A 20,126-nucleotide genomic window follows, 5' to 3' on the forward strand; every position below is an offset into this window, starting at 1 on the left:
TGAATCAACTATTCGTGTTTTTATTAAATCACATATCATGGACAATGATATGACCAAATATTGACTTTTCAATGATATGGTCGAACACATCAAAAAATGACTAATTTTAATATCTGAACATGACATATAGAAAAAACTTCTGAACCACCACATTAAGGGTTGGGAAAGAAGTTAATAGAAGACAATTTTTACCTGACTTCGGTGAAGAAAAAAGGAGGGTTATGTGTTTGACAGCTATGTATGTTTAAATGTATGATGTATGTGCATATGCATGTCTGTTCCAACCTAACTTTTAAACCACCTGCCAGAATTTAACAAATGAGGTGTCACTAGGTAAATTTAATATTTAATGTGGCGCCCTCTAGAGGACATAAACTGAAGTGTGTTGCATGTGTTGGGTATCAAATAAAAGGCCTTAATTCGCACATTTGAAATATGTACATATACTTACTAGCTTTAATTTGCGGGTTTCGTTATATTTACTCGATTATTACGTTAAATTGATAACATGAACATGACATGGTCCGGATAGGTTTTATCGTACATATCGTGTCAAGCGTTATCTCATGGAGATGCGGCGCGGTTCAGTGACATAGCGGTTCTTGGCGCGTCACCTGCCGTGTCATCCGCTGCATCACACGTTTCGGTTACCGCAGCTGTTCATTCGGTTCTTTCGCAACAACTGTCATAATATACGAACTTTAAATCAATGAGTTCTCGTAGCACGAAATCTGAAGGTGGAATTTAATTGTTTCAATCTCGATTGACGTCTCCGGCCGCGTCGCCCGCCGCATCGCCCGCCGCGTCTCCCGCCGAGTCTTCCGCCGCGTCGCCCGCCGCGTCTCCGGCCGCGTTTCATGCCGCGTCTCCCGCCGTGTCTCCGGCCGCATCGCCCGCCGCGTTTCATGCCGCGTCTCCCGCCGTGTCTCCGGCCGCATCGCCCGCCGCGTTTCATGCCGCGTCTCCCGCCGCGTCGCCCGCTGCGTTTCATGCCGCGTCTTCCGCCGTGTCTCCGGTCGCGTCGCCCGCCGCGTCGCCCGCCGCGTCTCCCGCCGCGTCGCCCGCTGCGTTTCAAGCCGCGTCGCCCGCCGCGTCGCCCGCCGCGTCTCCGGCCGCGTCGCCCGCCGCGTCGCACACCGCATCGCCCGCCGCTTAGAAATCGCTTTTTTTGTTATGAACTTAAGCAGCGCGTACTTTTTTAATCTTGTCGTCATTTTTAAAATACTTACTTCTCCGAGTGTAAAAGCCAAAGTTTATCTACTTTAAATATACGCGATAAATCTATTTATTTTATTAACACTTAAATGGTTCATTCAAAATAAATATTGGAAATATATTATCAAATGTATTTGTGGTGTCTAAGTGGCTTACATATAAAAGATAGATACATATAAATGCTGTTGATGACTTTTTTATACGTACAACTGATTTAAAAGATAATTCAATTAAAAATCACTTTTTATAATTACTTAAATTAGGTAGGCATATTATGTATGCTGTATACATTAAAAATGCGTAACAAAATGATGAGTGTCGGTTATTTCGCTTTTTCGTTTGTTTGATTTTGAGCTCATGCAACAAGTGTCGGTTAAATAAGAGCATTCAATATGCATTAAATACAAAAGTCGTTAAGCTAGGAAAAGCGTAGGTAGTAGTTAGGTAATGCGCGCCGCGTGAGTCCCGACCCGTAGGTTTGCTAGGCAACCGGCAGATCAATACCCATCTGAAACGCATTTAGACCAGCGTAAGACCGTGCGCAGAACGCTAACTTGATCAAACAGCATCCCACATACGGCAATGCCAGTAGTGTCCGTGCTACATTCATTCAGTGGACAAGTACAATTTGAAGTAACATTTAAATTCACATGTTCTCATTTAATTGTGTTGGTAAATCCTAAAACAAGTCTGTTATTTTTCTTCCTTGTAAGTGCATCAAGTCGTTAGTTTCCACAACATCAACGCAGTTTGTACCTCCATTTTCTCATCTCTACAAAATATTTTTCCAGTATTCGTCCTTTTACTATTTTGGTTTTAATAAAGGAATGCGCTGACATTTAAAATGATTATTTGCTGGGCTACCATCATCACCATTGCTGGAAATGCCGTTCACCTCAATGTACTTGTTGAATGTCTAAGTTGTGAAATAGTATAAGTAAGATAAAATATTTTACAGGATTTAGAGTAAGAATGCCTCCTTCAGCATGAAGGAGATGGTAGGTGGCTGCTGCGTCTGCTCGGATGAGCGAGGTTGGCCAGATAACCCGCTCGTCTACTGTGACGGCAATGGTTGCACCGTTGCAGTTCATCAAGGTATTGGAGGTGTCCAAATGCTCATTCGAATTAAATAAATTCAAACTACAAGTATCAATTTTATTTTCAGCGTGTTATGGAATAGTAACTGTGCCTACTGGTCCATGGTATTGCAGGAAATGCGAAAGTCCGGATGCTAAAATCAAAGTTGTAAGTATTTGTTTTTGTATCTGCACTCCTGATATTGATTTTGACGCTGCATCTTATAGGTCGCGTATTTGTTGCAGCGAGAGTTGGTTTGTTAACTTGGTTGTATTACTTACAGCGTTGTGAACTATGCCCATCCAAATCGGGCGCTCTCAAACGTACGGACACGGGCGGCTGGGCGCACGTGGTATGCGCCCTCTACATACCCGAAGTGAGATTTGGCAATGTAACCTCTATGGAACCAATTGTTCTGAGACTCATTCCACAGGAACGTTTTTCCAAAGTAAGTAGCACAATCACTCAAAATTCTGTTTCTTTGATTTACTTAGGTTAGGATAACATTGTTTAATTTTGTGTTTCAGATATGCTACATTTGCCAAGATTCACATAAAGCCCACAGGGCAACTGCTGGTGCTTGTATGCAATGTAACAAGTCGGGTAAGTTTAAATCATTACGATCTAATTGCTTGTTTCTATAATGGGTATCATTATCGATGTAAAATTATTATATTGGGTTGATTGTTCAGGATGTAAACAGCAATTTCACGTGACTTGTGCCCAAAGCCTGGGTCTATTGTGCGAGGAAGCTGGCAACTATTTAGACAATGTCAAGTACTGCGGATACTGCCAGCACCACTATGGGAAACTTGTAAGTGTAAGTATTCCTTTTTTTAGCCATAGAATTGTTAATTCCAGATCCAGACCAGAGTTTGTTCAGCCATTGTTGGATCTCAATATTTACAACGATAACATTATAAATACTACTGCCAATTATACGAGTGGGCGCCATAACTCCATTCTTATTTATAAATAAAAATATGCTACTTAATAAGTTAACAACTAGGCTAGAGGTCGTCACGCAATAAATTCTGCGGTTATGTTACCAAATATGGTGGAATAAAACAATACAATTTTCTTTCTTTATGACGATTCCTGGTCAATCACAGGCAGATTTCGAAAAGGCTCAGATATAGCAGTCCAAAGGAATCACTCGTTCTTATTACGGCATTCTGTACTAAGATCGCAGTCTTCCGAAGACATGTTCAGTACATTAATCATTGAAAAGTTGAATTCAGCCGAGTATTGTTTTACTTCACCATGCTTTTATCAAAATTCATAAACAAGTCAGTGTTAACTTTATAAAAAGATCGTGTTAACACTGACTGGGTACTACCATCTCAAACTAAATGCCAAAGATAAGTGCTTTATTGTATAAATATAGTTAATTACAACTAATCTATAATTGACGTGTAAGATGGATTAAGAAATAAATCTTTGAATAAAAACAGATTACATGATAGTTTGCTTACGGATTTGGACTTCATAATTGGTCGTGTGCAGAAAAAGGGCGGTAACGTGAAGACCATCCCGCCTTACAAGCCTGTGTCCCACGACAGCCAGTCCAGCGACTCCAGTGGTGGCGAGAAGGAGGGCGGCAACTCCCCCCAGCCTGGCAGCTCCACTCCTACCCAAACCACTAAGAAAGGGGTACGTATTTGCAGAGTGCTGATATCCATCGTGTCTCCACCAACACCTATCAATCACTAAAATAATTTGTCTAACATGTCTTAATTCGCCTGTGACATTTGTCTTGTAGATCCCAATGACGTCTTAGTCTGAATCATCATCATCTTTGAGATCTTTGCCTAATGTTCGTGAAATATTGCGGGTAGGAACGGACTTTTTGACCAGAACCTCTCAAACGTAGCGAGGTACACAACACTTAGTTGATTCTTAGATACTTTTATAGCTATATTTTGTTTCCACAATGCGTTAAGATGTATGTCTGTTGAAGTTATACTTTCGCCAACCTGCAGGGAAGCAGCTTGGTGGAATATCATCCATACACCGACGATGTCTACAAGTTTGTATCCAATATTGAAAATGCAAAGGCGTTTTATACGCGACCATTTTAATAGTGCGGACTTTTGAACTATTTAGCCAATTTTAATTAAGTGGATTCTTTGTTCGAATTGTTTCTTACTTGTAATTACAATGCGTAGCTTCATACTTTGACACACCTCAATGCATTATGGGAACAGAACTGAAAGGTACCTTTGACGATGAGGTATAATGCTCCTTGTCAGCAATTGATGGCGAGAGTAAAACAATGAACTTTTCAGATGAAAATGTTTGTGTTAAAAATGTTCCTGGCTAGCACTTAGCCAGTTTATTCGTTTATACAATCAGGCCTAAATCTAAAACTGCTTGCTGACGACCTAAGCTTAAAATGAATAATTTAGTTAAATATTTAAGGTAAATTCGTAGTTGCATTTTATATTTGCGGGCGTTCAATAAACTTGCGCGCAATTGGGTAGTTTCCTAGGTCAAAGATAAATTATGAAATTCTGATTACTAAATAAAGGCAAATCTAAAGGTGACAAAAAAGTTTTCTATTTTCTATTTAATTTATTTATGAATTTTAATAAAGAAAAATGTAATAATAAGTGCGACATTTTGTCACGACGGCATTCTCTGACGTCACAGGTGGCTTTTTCATACAAATTCCATAATCATTTCTTGTTTTGACGTTTAGAAAAAAGTAACTGATTTGACTAGTTGGAAACTACCCTATTGTCGGTACTATTTATAACTTACACTGAAAATCGTTTGCATTGTACTCGTTTATCTTTATGGCAACTGTCAGTTACCACACCAGTAACAAGGAAAAAATATTTTAAGCTATGGACGTAAATCAGTAACCGCGGTGTTTGCCCTGCAGCCCGGCCGCAAGTCGTCGGCCCACGCTAGCGGCTCCGGTGGTGGGAAAAACACTCCCTCTACTTCCAAGGCTTCAACTTCCACACAGCCCGGTGAGTACCATCATTAAAATAGCATAGATGTATAAAAAATATAAGTAGGTATGTCATTGTATTTTATGCAAGCATTTTCCCCAACTTCCCATTATTATCGCATATATTTGAGTATTTACAGTTTAGCTAATTGTATTGAAGTACTGTTTGTAATATTAACTGTATTGCGACTAACGAATGGTCTTTTTGCCTTCGCCCGTCGGCTACAGACCCTGAAGTGGAGACACCAGCGGCGCCCGCGCGCAAACACAAAGACAAAAGTGTGTTTACAATTTTTCTTACGTAGTTGATGTCGTGGCATGGTAGACACTTCATAGAGTGGTTTGTTTATTTCCTGTGAAACTGTCGATGTTGCTGTACAGTCCAATGGAACTTTCATAAGTTAATGGATAGTGAATGCATGGATCTGACGAGTTAAATTATGTTACCAACATGAGATGGCATGTTTAGAAAATTTATTGAAACAGAGTTGCAATGAAGTATTTTGAAACTTTTATACCGCACGGGCGACAGTTTCACGAACACATGATTGTCTTGCATGAACATTGCGATGCAGGTGTACCTACTCCTTGTTGTACGAATAGCTTCTTGTATTGATGTCGTGTTGTTTTATCAAACAATTAACATTACAAAATATCAAACATTTCATTAAGATGTTATTACGTAAGTATATGACGTTACTTATTGTAATTCCGTAAAAAATATCCAAATAGAAGATGAGAATAAGAAGATGTTTCTTGAGTTTGATCTGTTTCTAAAATAGTCTAATAACAAAAGCCAAAAGTTATTGTTGCACACCCCTTTATAAAGATGTGTTGGTGGAAGAAGTGTGTTCAGTATTATTTTTAAATTAAATGCTTATAATCAAGGTAGAATGCCAAAAATCTATTGTATAAGTACCCGCACTTTTTTCATCTTATAATAAATTCACGCGCAGACCAGTCATTACGATCTGCTTTATTTTGACTAGTATTGTGACAGGATTCCGAGACAGGAATGTTCTACAAAGCAAACATCAACATAATGTGAGGTGTGCGTTGGTGTAGTCTCAGGCTTGTAGTGGGAGTAGTGTGACCGTTTGATTGTGTGTGTGAACAGATAAGAAGAAGCCGTCGCCGTCTCGCCGCGGGTCGTCCGCGGGTGAAGGGGGAGGCAGCAAGGCCAGCACCCCGGCGCCTTCGCCCCAGCACACTTCTGACGCTTCCCAGCAACCAACTAAAGGTAAAGCCTTTAACTCCTTTAACTTAACAGCCACGCTCTGACGATGCGGCATTTTGAATTATTCCATGGTACGTATTTAGGGACCTTACAAACACCCTTCTTAATAGATATGAAAGAAAAAATATCCTAGAATTATTAAATCCTAGTGATTTTTAAACTGTACCTTGATTTGCGTTGCCCTGTGTACAATGAAATGTTGTTTCCAGGCGGGTCTACTCCGGGGGGCAATTCGAAGGTGACTCCGCCCTCGGCCTCGCCGGGCTCCAAGCACGAGCCCGCCGGCGTCATTAGCTCCGTCGCCTCCGCCACCGCCGCGTCTGCTACCGTCACTAGCGCGCCGCCCAGGTGACCAATCTTATCATCATACATACACAAACACATGCCCGCCATAATCGCCACAAATAATCTGGAGAGAAGTTGTAGCTACTTTGGATACAGGCTCCTAACATGGATGACAGGTGAATTCAAGTGAGCAGCGACTATTTAGTTTATTTTATTTGGTCCATTATTTTAGTAAGGAGAAAGTCCCTCTGTCGGATTTACGACGTCCTCGGGAAGGTAAGCAGTTGAACGCGTACTATATTCCTACTCGCTCCCAATCATCATCATGATCTCCCTAGCATTATCCCGCTTTCACAGGGTCCGCTTACCTAACCTGAAGATTTGACAGGTCCGGTTTTTTACAGAAGCGACTGCCTGTCTGACCTTCCAACCCGCAACGGGAAAACCAGCCCAATGCAGGTTAAGTTACATACCTCCAAAAATGCATTTCTTGGGAATGTGGGTTTCCTCACGATGTTTTCCCTCACCGCTGAGCACGTGATAATAATTTATGATCCAAACATGAATTCGAAAACAAATTCGACAATCGTTGGTTTAGGCCTGTGCTGGATTCGAACCTGCAACCTCAAAGTGAGAGGCAAGGGTTCTACCAACTGGTCTACCACGGCTCCTTACTTGTCATAAACACAAATAACCTGTGATTTTGTTACCAGCACGAACGCATCAACGTCGGTAGTCCAAGTAGCGACTTCGAAACCGTCGTACCAGGAGTCGGTGATTACCAACACCGAGTCGGTGGAGACCAAGCAGACCAAGAAGAGGAAGGCAGTCTCAGCCGCCAACACGCCCACCGCGCCGCTGGACTACGCCGCCACCCCGCCGCCCAACGCGGTAATATTATCGTCGCTTATGTCGCGAACTGACGTACCCACAATTTTTGACGAAACTAATTTGCACCTTTTGTAATGAAGGACTTAATCGACGTTCCCCAAACACACGATAGAAGGCTTTGTTCACTTTTAACGTAATCATTACATAATTACGTAATGACAGAAGCATATATAAAACTAAATGCTGCTTGATATTTGGATCACATTATGTATAGAATGATGTTGTTACCTATATTACTTCTCTTTATTGTTATCAGAATAATAAAGTGGAAGTTGTAATTGTCCCTTGGTGTAATAAAATGGTGTAAACGTGCACAAAACCTGGAAACCACGTGATATCAATGAAATATTAAAAATTAGTAGTAAAAGCAATGTTTGATGACAGTTGGATGCGAACTCGCAGAGCGGCAGCAGTACAGCGTGGGACAACGCCAGCACCGACGTGCAAATGGAGGCAGCTGACAAACTCGTCAAAAAGGTATGTTTATAAACGTTTACATAGTTTTTGAGATTCGCCGTTGATATTTTTTACCCACACCGCACTAGTATAACAATACTACTCACGCAACAAGATAACGGGTCAGATCGTCAAAAACCCCTGAAATAAGACTCCACTGATAAGAGATCTTATTTGGTTTTATCGTTGGCTCATAAGATGTATCAGAAATATTCCTGGGCTTAAAATGTTTAAATGGACTTTCCTCTTTTGAATTTGGATGCATTTTAATATAATTTTTGCAGTATTTTTATTCGTGAACCGTTATCTAGTTATATATCGTTAGTACTGTTGATCGAAGAGTGAGAAGTAAGCCCAGAGACTAGCGCTTTAATTAGCGCTAATTTCTCGGCATCTATTATAAGTTGGTGTCATTTAGACTTAAAACTCTTTAAACACGTGTAACATAAATGTTTTGGTGTTGTAACGTCTCGTAAAGTGTCGTACTGTAGTGTAATACTAATCATTTCGCAGCTTACCATCTTGCTTTAATAGAAGTATAATGTAAGTTTCGAGTGTGTGTTGCAGGCCAAGACGGAGGGTCTAGAGAACGTGCCGCTGCCGCCGTCACACTTCTCGAGCGTGAGCCCCGCGCCGCCGCCGCCGCCGCCGCCCGCGCATAGCCCTGCCTCGCAACCCAGCCCCAGGTATACCACACACCAGACACTACATACAAACAACCTCTTTTTACCAGAAAGTTGCTGGAAACGAATAAAAACAACACCTTCAAAGAACACGTTCTCCTGTTTATCTTGCTTGGCTTCTCGTAAACGGACAGAGGTATCCTTTCTAACATGTTGGACTATTATGGGCAATGGGCTCGTCGCCTGTCATCATGTCCATCTTAAAACTACGTTTTAAAAGGAAGGAAAGAAAGAACGAAAGAAAATATATTTATTATTAGATGACGCAACAGCTACTAAATAAATCATAATATGAAACTTACACTGTCAGAAACAAAAAAGTGTCTTCTGTTGTATTTTGTTTACTTGCGGCTTAACCTTTATGTATGCATAAGAACCATGTATCTAATAGAAATTCGTCCTTGGTCTAGACACCTGCCCAGCCCCATGCCGGGACCAAGCGGCATGAGCACAGCCCACATGCGCTCGCCGTCACAGCCACCGGTCAGTATAATCTACGTAACAGTATAGTATGTAATATGATTGTCATTCCCTACCTACATGAACATCACAATTATCCTTTCATTCGCCGTAATTTGAAATCTAAATTCAATAACGATTTAGTTGATTACTCACCCACAGATAATCTCACTCCCTGGCTGAGTTTCCACTTGATTTTTTAGTGATAAATTGTTGGATAGTCCCAATGTTACTTTATTTCGATTGTTTTGTTTTTGAAATTTTGGGATGGAAGTAGTGACTGACATACTAATAAAAAAGCCAAAAGGAGGAAACTCAACCACCTAAACCCAAAAACTTTAAAATGGTAATTAGAGAAAACTCGTAATCGCTACGACCTGGTTTTTATAATAAAAAAAACTCTCGATAACTGTCTTTCATCGACTAAATAGCAAAAGCTTCGCTGTTTTACGACGACAGCTTGGTAGTACCTCGTACGCTTCAAGTGCTTAAGAATAATAAACCATGGAACAGCATGTTCATTCCATCGCGCTGTTATGTATAACAAGCCGCTTGACATACTAAATAGAAGTGCTTCCTTCATGCATATGCCATAGGATTGTTTGCGCAATCAATATGTACAAGCAGAGTAGATCGAGGCTTGTATTACAAAAGTTATACAGTGTTGCCACCAACTTAATTTTAACTTAATTTGACAGGACTAAAAGTAGCTAAAGTAGCTCTCTCTCTTTCTTGCACTTATTGAAAGACGGCACTACTTTAGGAGCTGTCAAACTAAAATTAAGTTCGTGTCCGTCCAAATAGGTTCTCGTGTCTTATGTTTAATTTTGACATAGAATATAACATTCATAAGCATAAAAAAAAACAAATACTTGATACTTATGCGCATGTGCCAACATATACACAGACACACGCTGTGATTCTGTGTACTGTGTTCACTTGCAAAGCGACAATGCTTGTACATATTCACTGTGCTGTTAGCATCGTGTCATTCTAAGTGAGATGTAGTTTACGTTCACTACTACATATTCACATTGACCTTTAACCATTAATTTCTGAGCCCGTTACGTACATAGTCTATAAATAAACAATTTCAAAACCTAAAGAGGAATTTTGAAAACAATACAAAAAAGATTAAAATGTTTTATATACCTTTCCGGAAAGTATTTAAAGCCGTAGAATTGTTTACATTTCCAAACCTTATAAAAGTTTTCTTTGTAAGCTTTAAATATAACTGGCAGAATACTTGGCATTTGACCTTTTGTCCAAGTTTATATAACTGAACTGAATCATTGGTTTGCGTGGAAAAGATTTGAAACTTTTTGAATGTCGCCACCATCCTGTTGGTATAGGTCAAGCGCGAAGTAGATTGCCTGGTTAACTTATATCACTTATTGAAGGGATGAGTGAGTGGTGGTGATATGTGGACGGGCAGTGTTTCCTACCGTACTCATAGCGCGGGTTGTATAGGGCGGGAAAAGCGAGCGCGACGCCCCGGCTTCACTTCTCGTGTCGGTGCCGTTGCCATCGACCAGCCATGGACTCAACCTCTCGGCGCACGCACAGGTTCATACCGCGGGTTCACACTCAACTCATTACCCCATCTACCCCACATCCAAACCATCAACCCTCTGCGTGTGTGTGATGTGACTACATGTCTGAAATATACTCAGATCGGAGATCTATGTATTTCATTGACAATCTATCATAAGTGCACAGAGGAGTAACAACTAAGTTAATTCATAATTTCAAGTCAAGAACGGAGTTTAATCATTTCTAAAAGTGGTCTAGCGGGTTTATTTCTATACATGTTCATTCATGTCTGTCGTTGTACCATACGAGCCGTTTTAAATAGATCGGTTTTCATATGAGTTGTGTGTTTATCCGACAATGCTTTATTTATAAGTCTACCTACTAAACTAACAGAAATCGCTTCTGACTGTGTACGAGTGTAGGGGTCTGGACGATGCACGACATCTGAAATAAATAATACAGGGCTTAGCTTATGCAACTTACGAACATATTGTATGCATGAATATATTATATCTTATAGTGAAGCGATTAAAGTAACACTCAAAAACGTCATATGAAATATTTTCTTTATAAAACTTGCAGTAGAAAACTTGAACAGATTTTTTTCTTTATATTTAGTAACGCTCACATGTACACTTGTTTCAATAGGTGTCCGTTCCGTCGGAAATGGGCCCGTCGCCCCACATCTTCCACCAGCCGCAGAAACAAGTAAGTGACTGACACATTAAATGCATCTTAATAATAATACGTTCTGCGAATGCAATCCAGAGATCGGGATTCCGCGATATCTCGTGCCTTTTTACAAGATCAATCCCTAATCAAAATTTAGCGAATTCTCGTTCAACATTGACAAGATGGAGGGCCCGGGTTTGAATCCCGGTGGGGACATATCACAAATATCACTTCGTGATCCCTAGTTTGGTTAGGACATTACAGGCTGATCACCTGATTGTCCGAAAATAAGACGATCCGTGCTTCGGAAGGCACGTTAAGCCATTGGTCCCGGTTACTACTTACTGGTGTAAGTACGTAGTCGTTATATAAGTCATGAGAGGGGTTTGGCGGCTCAATGGTAACCCTGACACCAGGGTCGATGAGGTTGGTAATCCACCTCACAACCCACACGATACAAGAAGAAGATTGACAAGAATGGGCTGCTGTAGATAGCGACACTAACGCGTATGCTCGGTACGCATATAGCGTATCAAACATCTAAAGTTCTCTTTTGCGTGTTTCTACAAGTTCAGATAGATTAAAATGAATACTAAAGAAAAAGTTCTTGACGTCTCGAAAATACCGAGATTGTATTTTACAATCTCGAATTTGCGATCTCAACTCAAGATTGCATTTTATAAATACATTACGATTGTAAGAAGATCCCCTTATTTTAATATGCTTATTGTGGATGGGATACCCCAAAATCTGAATTATATTAACTTTACCGTGTCAAGTAGGGATGAAAAAAATATAATGTATTAAGGTGGAGATTCGTAGAAGCGAATATGACATTGCCACCCTGTTATCGCACCCTGCGTAAAGGGCGCGATTTAGTAAGTACCTGCGCCCCATCCCGGCTACCTGGGCTGCGGGTGCGCCGCACATGTGCTTGCCACTAGGGATGTTCGATGTTGTTAAAACATCGCTGGTTGCATCGATAATGACATCGATGTTTTTTTGCAAACATCATTATCAATAAATAAAACTATTAATAAAAATCACAGTAACCAGCCCTGTAGTAACTCGGTCTATTCAATATCGTCACACAGCAATATTATTACTGTCGATAGTACTGCTGCTTTGGGTGCGTTCAGAATCTGACTGAAATGTTCTTATACATAAAGGACCAAATTCCCGATTAAGCAGTCCGTAACATCAATGTTACGATGTTTCACATAATTTTTTAAACATCGATGTTTCATGTTCATCACTCAAAAATCGATGATCCCTACTTCCCTACTCGCCACCGAGCAACCCTACTGGCCGCTCGGACCGAGCTCTCAGTGTCGTCACGCAGCCCAGCCGGGCCACATCTGCCGCAAACAGTACGCGTGGTTCCTATCCTTGTCCTTGACAGTTAAATAACGCTCATATTGTCACAAGTTATACGGCGGGAAAACATACCGTACATATTGTTGGATCAAATAGTGGTATAGAATCTGTTTTTAAACATCATAATCCAATGCTAAGTGGCTATAGTGAAACTCGAAACCGGCGAGAAATTGCACGCGTAAGTTGTTTGTTTACAAAGGGATTTTGTTGTGTGCTATCTGCTAAATACATAGAATATACCTATTTCATTTTGTCCGCGTGTTATTTATGATTTGTAAAGTGATCTAGGAGATGTTAGCAATAACCCTGAAACTCAATTCGTTTTTAGTTCATTTTGTAGCACTAATATTAAACTGTCGCTGTAGATAGTATTCCTACTGAATTTGCGATGTACTTTTGTCATTACACAGTCGTAATATGCATGCTTTAACTAAAAACATCTAAAATGACACGTGACGCAAATATTAGTAAATAAATAGTTTTACAAAAAACGGATGACAATTTCATAATGTATTCTATTTGTGGTGATTAAACATGAGAAAGTTTAAATACAGATACGCATAAACTTTTTTTTTTCACGAAAAATGACTTCTACGCACTTGATTGTATTTTTAAAAGGATAAACAATTGAAATTCTAATTTTGAATTTAAAATTATCGTACATCATTGCTAAGGCCAAACCGCTAGTTATAAAATTATGTATTTTTTGAAATTAATTGCCTACCTACATAATCCTGTTTTTTGTTTAATGACCTCAAGAACAAAACATACGGAAGTTTAGATTTTTTTGGGTGAGAATTGTATATTATTATTACAACAAAAAATAATACATATTCCAACTTGTTTTTTTTTTTCTTTAGAAAACCAATATAATTTACAAACAATTAGAAACATAGCTAACCTCACATTTGTATTAGCTTATTTTTTAGCATAAGCTTTATATTTTTTCTATTTCCCTTTTGTTGTGTATTTATTATTTTCTGTGTGTCCAATAAAGTATTTGTTATGTTGTTAAAAATATACCTAATATATAAGGCACCAAAATCGAATATTCGGCCGACTACGAACGAATATTCGTCGCATCTCTAGGTATAACTGAACTTGTCAAATCTCTAGATTAAATGGTCCCTACCATTCTCCCTAGATGATGATGAATATATACGATACAATAGGCTTTTTCATCCTGAAACCTGGTCCGACTAGGTATCGAAAAGCCTTAAGTTGTTTTAAAAGAACGAATTGGTCACCAATAGTCGAATCAGACCCCTGACTTGTACTTAAGCTGTAGATCATAAGTTCCGAGTATTAATCCTGGTAAAAACCTGTCTATATAATGCATAGTAAAAACAATATATAATGCGTAGTTGGTTGTGTTTCAGGCTGCAATGGAGCCAAATGTTCCGAGCCACTCCTCGCACGGGATGCCTGGCCGCGCGGCTTGGGGCGGTCTCAACGTCGCATACGAGATGCAACAGGACCCTAACAAACCGGGGTAAGTGCTGTACATATGTGTGTACATATTGCGTTACAGCATGGTGCGTAGGACAGCTACCGGAATCTCTCCCTCTGTCTCCCTTTGTCTTACGACCGTGTAGAATAGGTGAGTTTCCAAATAGTCAAATCAATTACTTTTTACTAAACGTCAAAACAAATTAAATATGAAAAAGGACACTGTGACGTCATAGAAAAACGTGATAAAATCTCGGACTTATTATTACGTTTTTCTTGATTAAAATTCATAAATAAGTTTAATAGAAAATTACAATGTTGTGTTAGTTTTCTATATACGTCCCACTGCTGGGCACAGGCCTCCCCTCAATCAACCGGAGGGGGTATTTAATAATTCTACTTAATCACCTGAAAAAGATCCGTAAAAGATCCGCGTGAAAAGTAACAGATACGGATACGGATTTTTCTTTTATCTCGGATATCCGCGGATACGGATACGGATATTCGGAACATCACTAGTTTTAACACGTTTGCAGGCCAGTGATCCATACGGGTCATGACGGACTAGCTCCATACGTCCGTGACCCATACATGGGTCACTAAAAAAAGACCAGGTACGCACTAAGGGCGGGTGCTCTACTTGAATTTCCGTTTACATTCATTATATTCGTTTATAACAGGACGTATACAAATTTAAGTAATACACGGGACTTACAAGGAAGTCAAAACATTTTGTATGGAGACTGTCAACGTGTTAAATTTGTCATTATTTTGTAACCAGTGTTTCATGATTTATCTTTGACGTAGGACACTATCCAATTTAGAGGACGACAAATATAAGTTGATCGGTCCATGTTCGGTGTAAGGTGATCTACAGTGTATCCAACCACAATTAGGTTTTTTTTTCTAAATATTAGTTGCTTCTGCAGTGTCAGAATAGTTAATTTTAATAGTGTGTCTCTTTCGCACTAAGACGTGCTCTATATTTCTGTCCTGCTGTCATACGCACCATACTAGAGCGCAACAACTAGAGAATCAAATAACCTGACGCGTTTTCGTACGAACACCGTCGTATCCAAAGTGCGACAGGCTATAAGTAACCGTGGTTTTCAATATTAAAGACTAATTTAGTTCACTTACTCCTCATCGTGTATTCTTTTATGGTCAGTCCAGTTTACAATTTCTAAGCGAATATTTAATAAATGTTAGTTATATAATGCTGAAGCGTGCCATATGGTTCATATAAAGTGTCGCAGAGCGATATTACTTTATAAAAAAAACTATGTAGACAATGTAAGTTGCTTTATTAATCGAGTTCTTCACATGTGATAGTTAGCGATTATGTTATAAATAAAAACAATTGCGTTCGTTTCCCAGTTGGGCTGCCACGTGCAAGCACATGTTTGTTCTACGAAAATAAGTCAAATAGAAAAAATAGACTGATTTTTTATCGTCTTAGTTTGTCTTTCTTTTTCTAGATTAGTATTTTATGTTTATCTTTTACCCAGTTACATACCCTGCTGCCTGAGCGAAAACAACATACTATGCGTTGAGCTGCTTATCTGCCATGTACTTGATTACTTGTGATTACTAGTATTAGAGTAGTGAGTTTATGTATGTATGGCGTTAAAACCGTCGTAGGTAATGTGACCATTGTACGAGCGACAGGCTAATTATCAGAGGTTTTGTCACATCCATTTTGTTCGTATGAAAAGTAGCTGCAAGTTTTCTTATTACTAGTCACTGTGGCCACCCCATTGTAGATTCAGAGCGTGAGTTTTTTGTATGTATGTCCACTATAGTTAAATTGTGTCAATAGTGCACCCTACACACTGGTCCACTAGACGTTGTTATTTGAAGCTAACAACGCCTGTGTTGTATTGGAAGTAGAAGAAGGAAGGAATTACCATTATCACTTACATACTTGGTAGAAGGTATTACATTTTTATCATATTAGGTCTCAAATTATACTTATGGCTCTGCCTACGCTGCTACACGTTACAAGCGTGAGTTTATGTATGTATGTGGATACTGTTTGCGACTCTGAACTTAATAACTTTGGGTGATGAGCCGATGATTACCGACCTATTACGGTTCATCATAACCATCTTAGGACTTCGAATCAGATGTGACTGCAACTGTCTTGTTATTACTTGTAGTTGTATTCACCCCGTTACCATTAGAAACTAAGGGCTTGAGATTATGTATGTATGTAGAAGCCCTCTGCAATGCTTGAGTTTCTGAGCACCAACGCAACAACAACTCCAATCAAACTTTATGTGCGAAATGATATTTTTAAGCGGATGTATTTATAAATTGTATTGAGAAATTTTCTTACAAACGAATATCAACTCCCTTTTATAATTTTATCCTATTATTTACTCGTCTGCGTAACTTTTACAGCCTTGTGACTGTTATTAACTTTCAATTTACTTGAAAAGTGCGCAATTTTTAAAAGCATTGAAATCTGCCCTTGTATTTTAAAAACGCCATTTGTTTGAAAGTGGCTTTACTTTTGAACGATTGCGCGTAAGGCTTCTTACGGAAATAACATTTCACTTATTTCTTTGCCATTATTTCAACATTAAAGGGATCTTTACACAGCTCAGCAGTGGACTATCAATATATTTATTCCCGTCATTTATTTGCATCTCTTAAGCGACAAGAGATTCATAAACATCCTTTTGGTTAGTTATTTGGTGGTTATATGAGATGGTGCACACCAACGCCCTCGTCACTGTCGTCTAATAGCCGCAAATACCTACATTTTATGCTTTAGCGAAAACAAAGACATTGAAATTTATTTGACAACATATCAAATAAAATACCCGCCTATTTTATTTCGTTTTCGAGGACATATCACAAAAACAGAAGACCCGTATTTTTTAACACTATAACATTTTAAAATGTTGTCTTTTAAAGATCGGCCACGGAGTTTCGAATTGCATTCAATAAGCTCAATCAATATATCCTCAGCGTTTTATTTTAAGTATGTAATTAGAGTAGTTGCATATCGCTATTCCTTTTTTGTTGCTATTGTTTATATTACATGCCTTTGCGAAATTGTATATGCCTACAAACAGTTGTATAAATTATTTTAGTCCAAGAGATCGTAGGTAGAAGCCGTGTTCATAAATTTGTATCATGCGTATTAAACAACGGGCGGCCAGAGCGGTCCCTAGGTAGGTGATGTGGTCCTTAATATGTGACCGTTCACACTTACTAATTATGTCTCGTAGCGAAAACTTTGAGGGATGATTCAGACCATGATTCTGAGTTGATATCAAGTGGAATTTTCCGTCGCAAAAGTTTGGAACTGAAAATAATTTTAAAAAACACAAACATTTTCATAACTTTTCTGACAGGAAATTCCACTTGATATCAACTCAGAATTATCGTCTAAACCATCCCCCTCAGTATACGTTACGTTGTCACTAACACCCATACCTACTTGTATCGCTACCTGAATGTACTTGTACGGGGTGTAAGTGACATCGTAGCAAATACTGAGGGGATGATTGAGATCATTATTATTAAAATAAATCCTGAATTTTGCGACGGAATAATCCACTTGATAATCATGGTCTGAATCATCCCCGTCAATATTCGTTACGATGTCACTAACTGTATAGTTTAGAACCATGTCGCATTTACTTATTTGACAAATTTATGTCGCACTAAATAACAAATGTATGGATATTATAGGGTTTTAAGCTATATACATGATAGAACTCGTGATTGTAACTGATAATTCGTAATATTTTCTTCGTCAGAAATGTGGCACAATATCTATAACAAAAAGGTTCCCCACATTTCACGTTTAAGAAATAACACGGGACTTAAATACACATGGAATAAAACAAAAATCCTTTATAATATGTTGTTCTCGGTGCTCACGGTAATATTGTGCTTTGGTGATGAAGTGCATCGCAATAAGAGTTAATGTTCCTGTTCTTACTACCACTTAAGTTTAAGCTACATTATAATATAAAAAATACTGGATTGACCATAAACCTTATTTAATTCTAGATGTGGTAAATTGTATCATAGGCAGTGGCGTCCCCGTCGCGATCTTATCCATTTTTTTTTTATTATCCTTTACTTGGTCTAAATATGTTCTAGTTATTCTTCCGTTGTAACTTCCTCCAATAATATGAATACTTGTCTTACAAAAGAAGAGGACTTTAAAGTGTTATTTACCAGTGAAATACAGGGAGGGTGGATTCCTACCAAAGCCGAGAAGAGAAGAGACGTGCGGATTGGGCCGATCACAGCTTGCGCGAGAGTGTCGAGACGCTCTGGCGCTCTCTCCCTCGCGGTGATTGGTCTATTCCGAACAACTCCGTTAGCTTCCTCTCCGCTTTAGTGGCAACCCTACCTAAGGTAACTAGTAGATGTTTCAAATGTATGGGTTTTGTGCAGTGTGAGTGGGGTCGCCGGGCCGAGCAAGGAGCCGGTGCCGCTGGGCATGGTGCCCCTGCCGCCGGCTACCATCCGCAACAAGAAGCGCGCCGCCATGGCCACCTCGGTCGTCTCCATGGCCACCGTGCCAGCACCCCCGCCGCCGCTGCGTAAGTTACTCATTTAACATACCTAACATAAACAGCCTATACACGTCCCAATGATGGCACAGGCCTCCCTTCAATCAACCGGAGAGTTGATTGTTATCGTCTTCTTCTTGTATCGTGTGGGTTGTGAGGTGAATTACCAAACTCATCAACCCTGATGTTAAGGTTACTATTGAGCCGCCAAGGGCCCTTGACATGTCTCATGTAACGACTACGTAATTACATCAGCAAGTAGTAACCGGACCAGCGGCTTAACGTGCCTTCCGGAGCACGGATCGTCTTACTTTCGCACAGTCAGGTGATCAGCCTGTAATGTCCTAGCCAAACTAGGGATCATAAAGTGATTTTTGTGATATATCCCCACCGGGATTCGAACCCAGGATCTCCAGATCGTGACCCCAACGCTCAACCACTGGACCACGGAGGCCGTCGTTGTTACCGTATCACGTCTAAACAGGTGGACCTATTTGGCTATGGTACATAATTAGGTCAAATTCCAGAGGCAAACATATGGTACTTACTACCAGATACAGACAAAATCTAAAAACATAATGCATTGTATTCTTTAGAACTCTGACGCATTAACGTATTCGATATGTAGTGTAATCTTATTTCAATGTACCAAATAATTTAATGCGACACGGTTCTATAGTATATAAACATAATATTTTGGAATGTGACCATGGCGACCGTTGTGAATGTGACGTGGTCGTTTCAGCGACACCGACGCAAAGCCTGGCGAGCGTGCGCCGTCACCCGCAGCCCACGCCGCCGCCCATCTACCACGAGACCATCAAGGACTCTCCACCGAGCTCGCCGAGTAAGCATACATTCCTTACCGATACAATTAGGCAGATTGATTATATCTATTTAAAAAATCGTTACAACCGAAATCATTTTAAAAATGTAGACAAACCTACACTCTTTACAGTAATTTATAAAAGTTCGTTCAAGGAACTTTTTTAATATTATTATAGCATTCAAGATTTCTTTGCTGATTAACTAAATACTCAATAGCTTCGATATCTCTATATATTTAATGACTGTTTGATATAATCTTGTTCTACCATGTTACCCCTCCATAGCTTGAACAATTTTAAAGAATTCTTCAGCTGTCTTTACGTTAGGTGGAGTAGGCTCTGGTAGCTGCTCTGATCCAGGAAGTTCATGAGCATAAGCCATATCCTCATTTTAGGGGAAATGATGATGATTTTGTTAAGTTTTTTTTTGTAAAATAAAGCTTTATTTACAGCATAAACAAAACA

The 20,126-nt window shown here is 39.5% G+C and overlaps 1 protein-coding gene across 12 annotated transcripts in view; it reads left to right on the forward strand.

Annotated features, from left to right (window-relative positions):
• The window catches only part of LOC126380251 (protein AF-10), a 32,410-nt gene that overhangs the window by 2,260 nt on the left and 10,024 nt on the right, over positions 1-20,126 (forward strand). For 7 of the 12 annotated variants that reach the window (XM_050029518.1, XM_050029527.1, XM_050029528.1 and 4 more), the window contains exons 2-20: positions 2,174-2,310; positions 2,381-2,460; positions 2,576-2,740; positions 2,820-2,895; positions 2,985-3,112; positions 3,799-3,945; positions 5,180-5,270; positions 5,480-5,530; positions 6,369-6,491; positions 6,698-6,836; positions 7,487-7,664; positions 8,049-8,141; positions 8,688-8,806; positions 9,214-9,286; positions 10,733-10,828; positions 11,444-11,503; positions 14,224-14,336; positions 18,716-18,864; positions 19,580-19,681. In XM_050029518.1, the coding sequence (XP_049885475.1) occupies positions 2,202-2,310; positions 2,381-2,460; positions 2,576-2,740; positions 2,820-2,895; positions 2,985-3,112; positions 3,799-3,945; positions 5,180-5,270; positions 5,480-5,530; positions 6,369-6,491; positions 6,698-6,836; positions 7,487-7,664; positions 8,049-8,141; positions 8,688-8,806; positions 9,214-9,286; positions 10,733-10,828; positions 11,444-11,503; positions 14,224-14,336; positions 18,716-18,864; positions 19,580-19,681 (2,092 nt within the window). In that variant the 5' untranslated portion in view covers positions 2,174-2,201. The remainder of the gene's footprint in view (positions 1-2,173; positions 2,311-2,380; positions 2,461-2,575; positions 2,741-2,819; positions 2,896-2,984; positions 3,113-3,798; positions 3,946-5,179; positions 5,271-5,479; positions 5,531-6,368; positions 6,492-6,697; positions 6,837-7,486; positions 7,665-8,048; positions 8,142-8,687; positions 8,807-9,213; positions 9,287-10,732; positions 10,829-11,443; positions 11,504-14,223; positions 14,337-18,715; positions 18,865-19,579; positions 19,682-20,126) is intronic. The other 5 variants (XM_050029520.1, XM_050029524.1, XM_050029523.1 and 2 more) reach the window with 5 other exon arrangements.

The sequence above is a fragment of the Pectinophora gossypiella genome, chromosome Z (assembly GCF_024362695.1).
Source record: "Pectinophora gossypiella chromosome Z, ilPecGoss1.1, whole genome shotgun sequence".
NCBI classification, from domain to species: domain Eukaryota; kingdom Metazoa; phylum Arthropoda; class Insecta; order Lepidoptera; family Gelechiidae; genus Pectinophora; species Pectinophora gossypiella.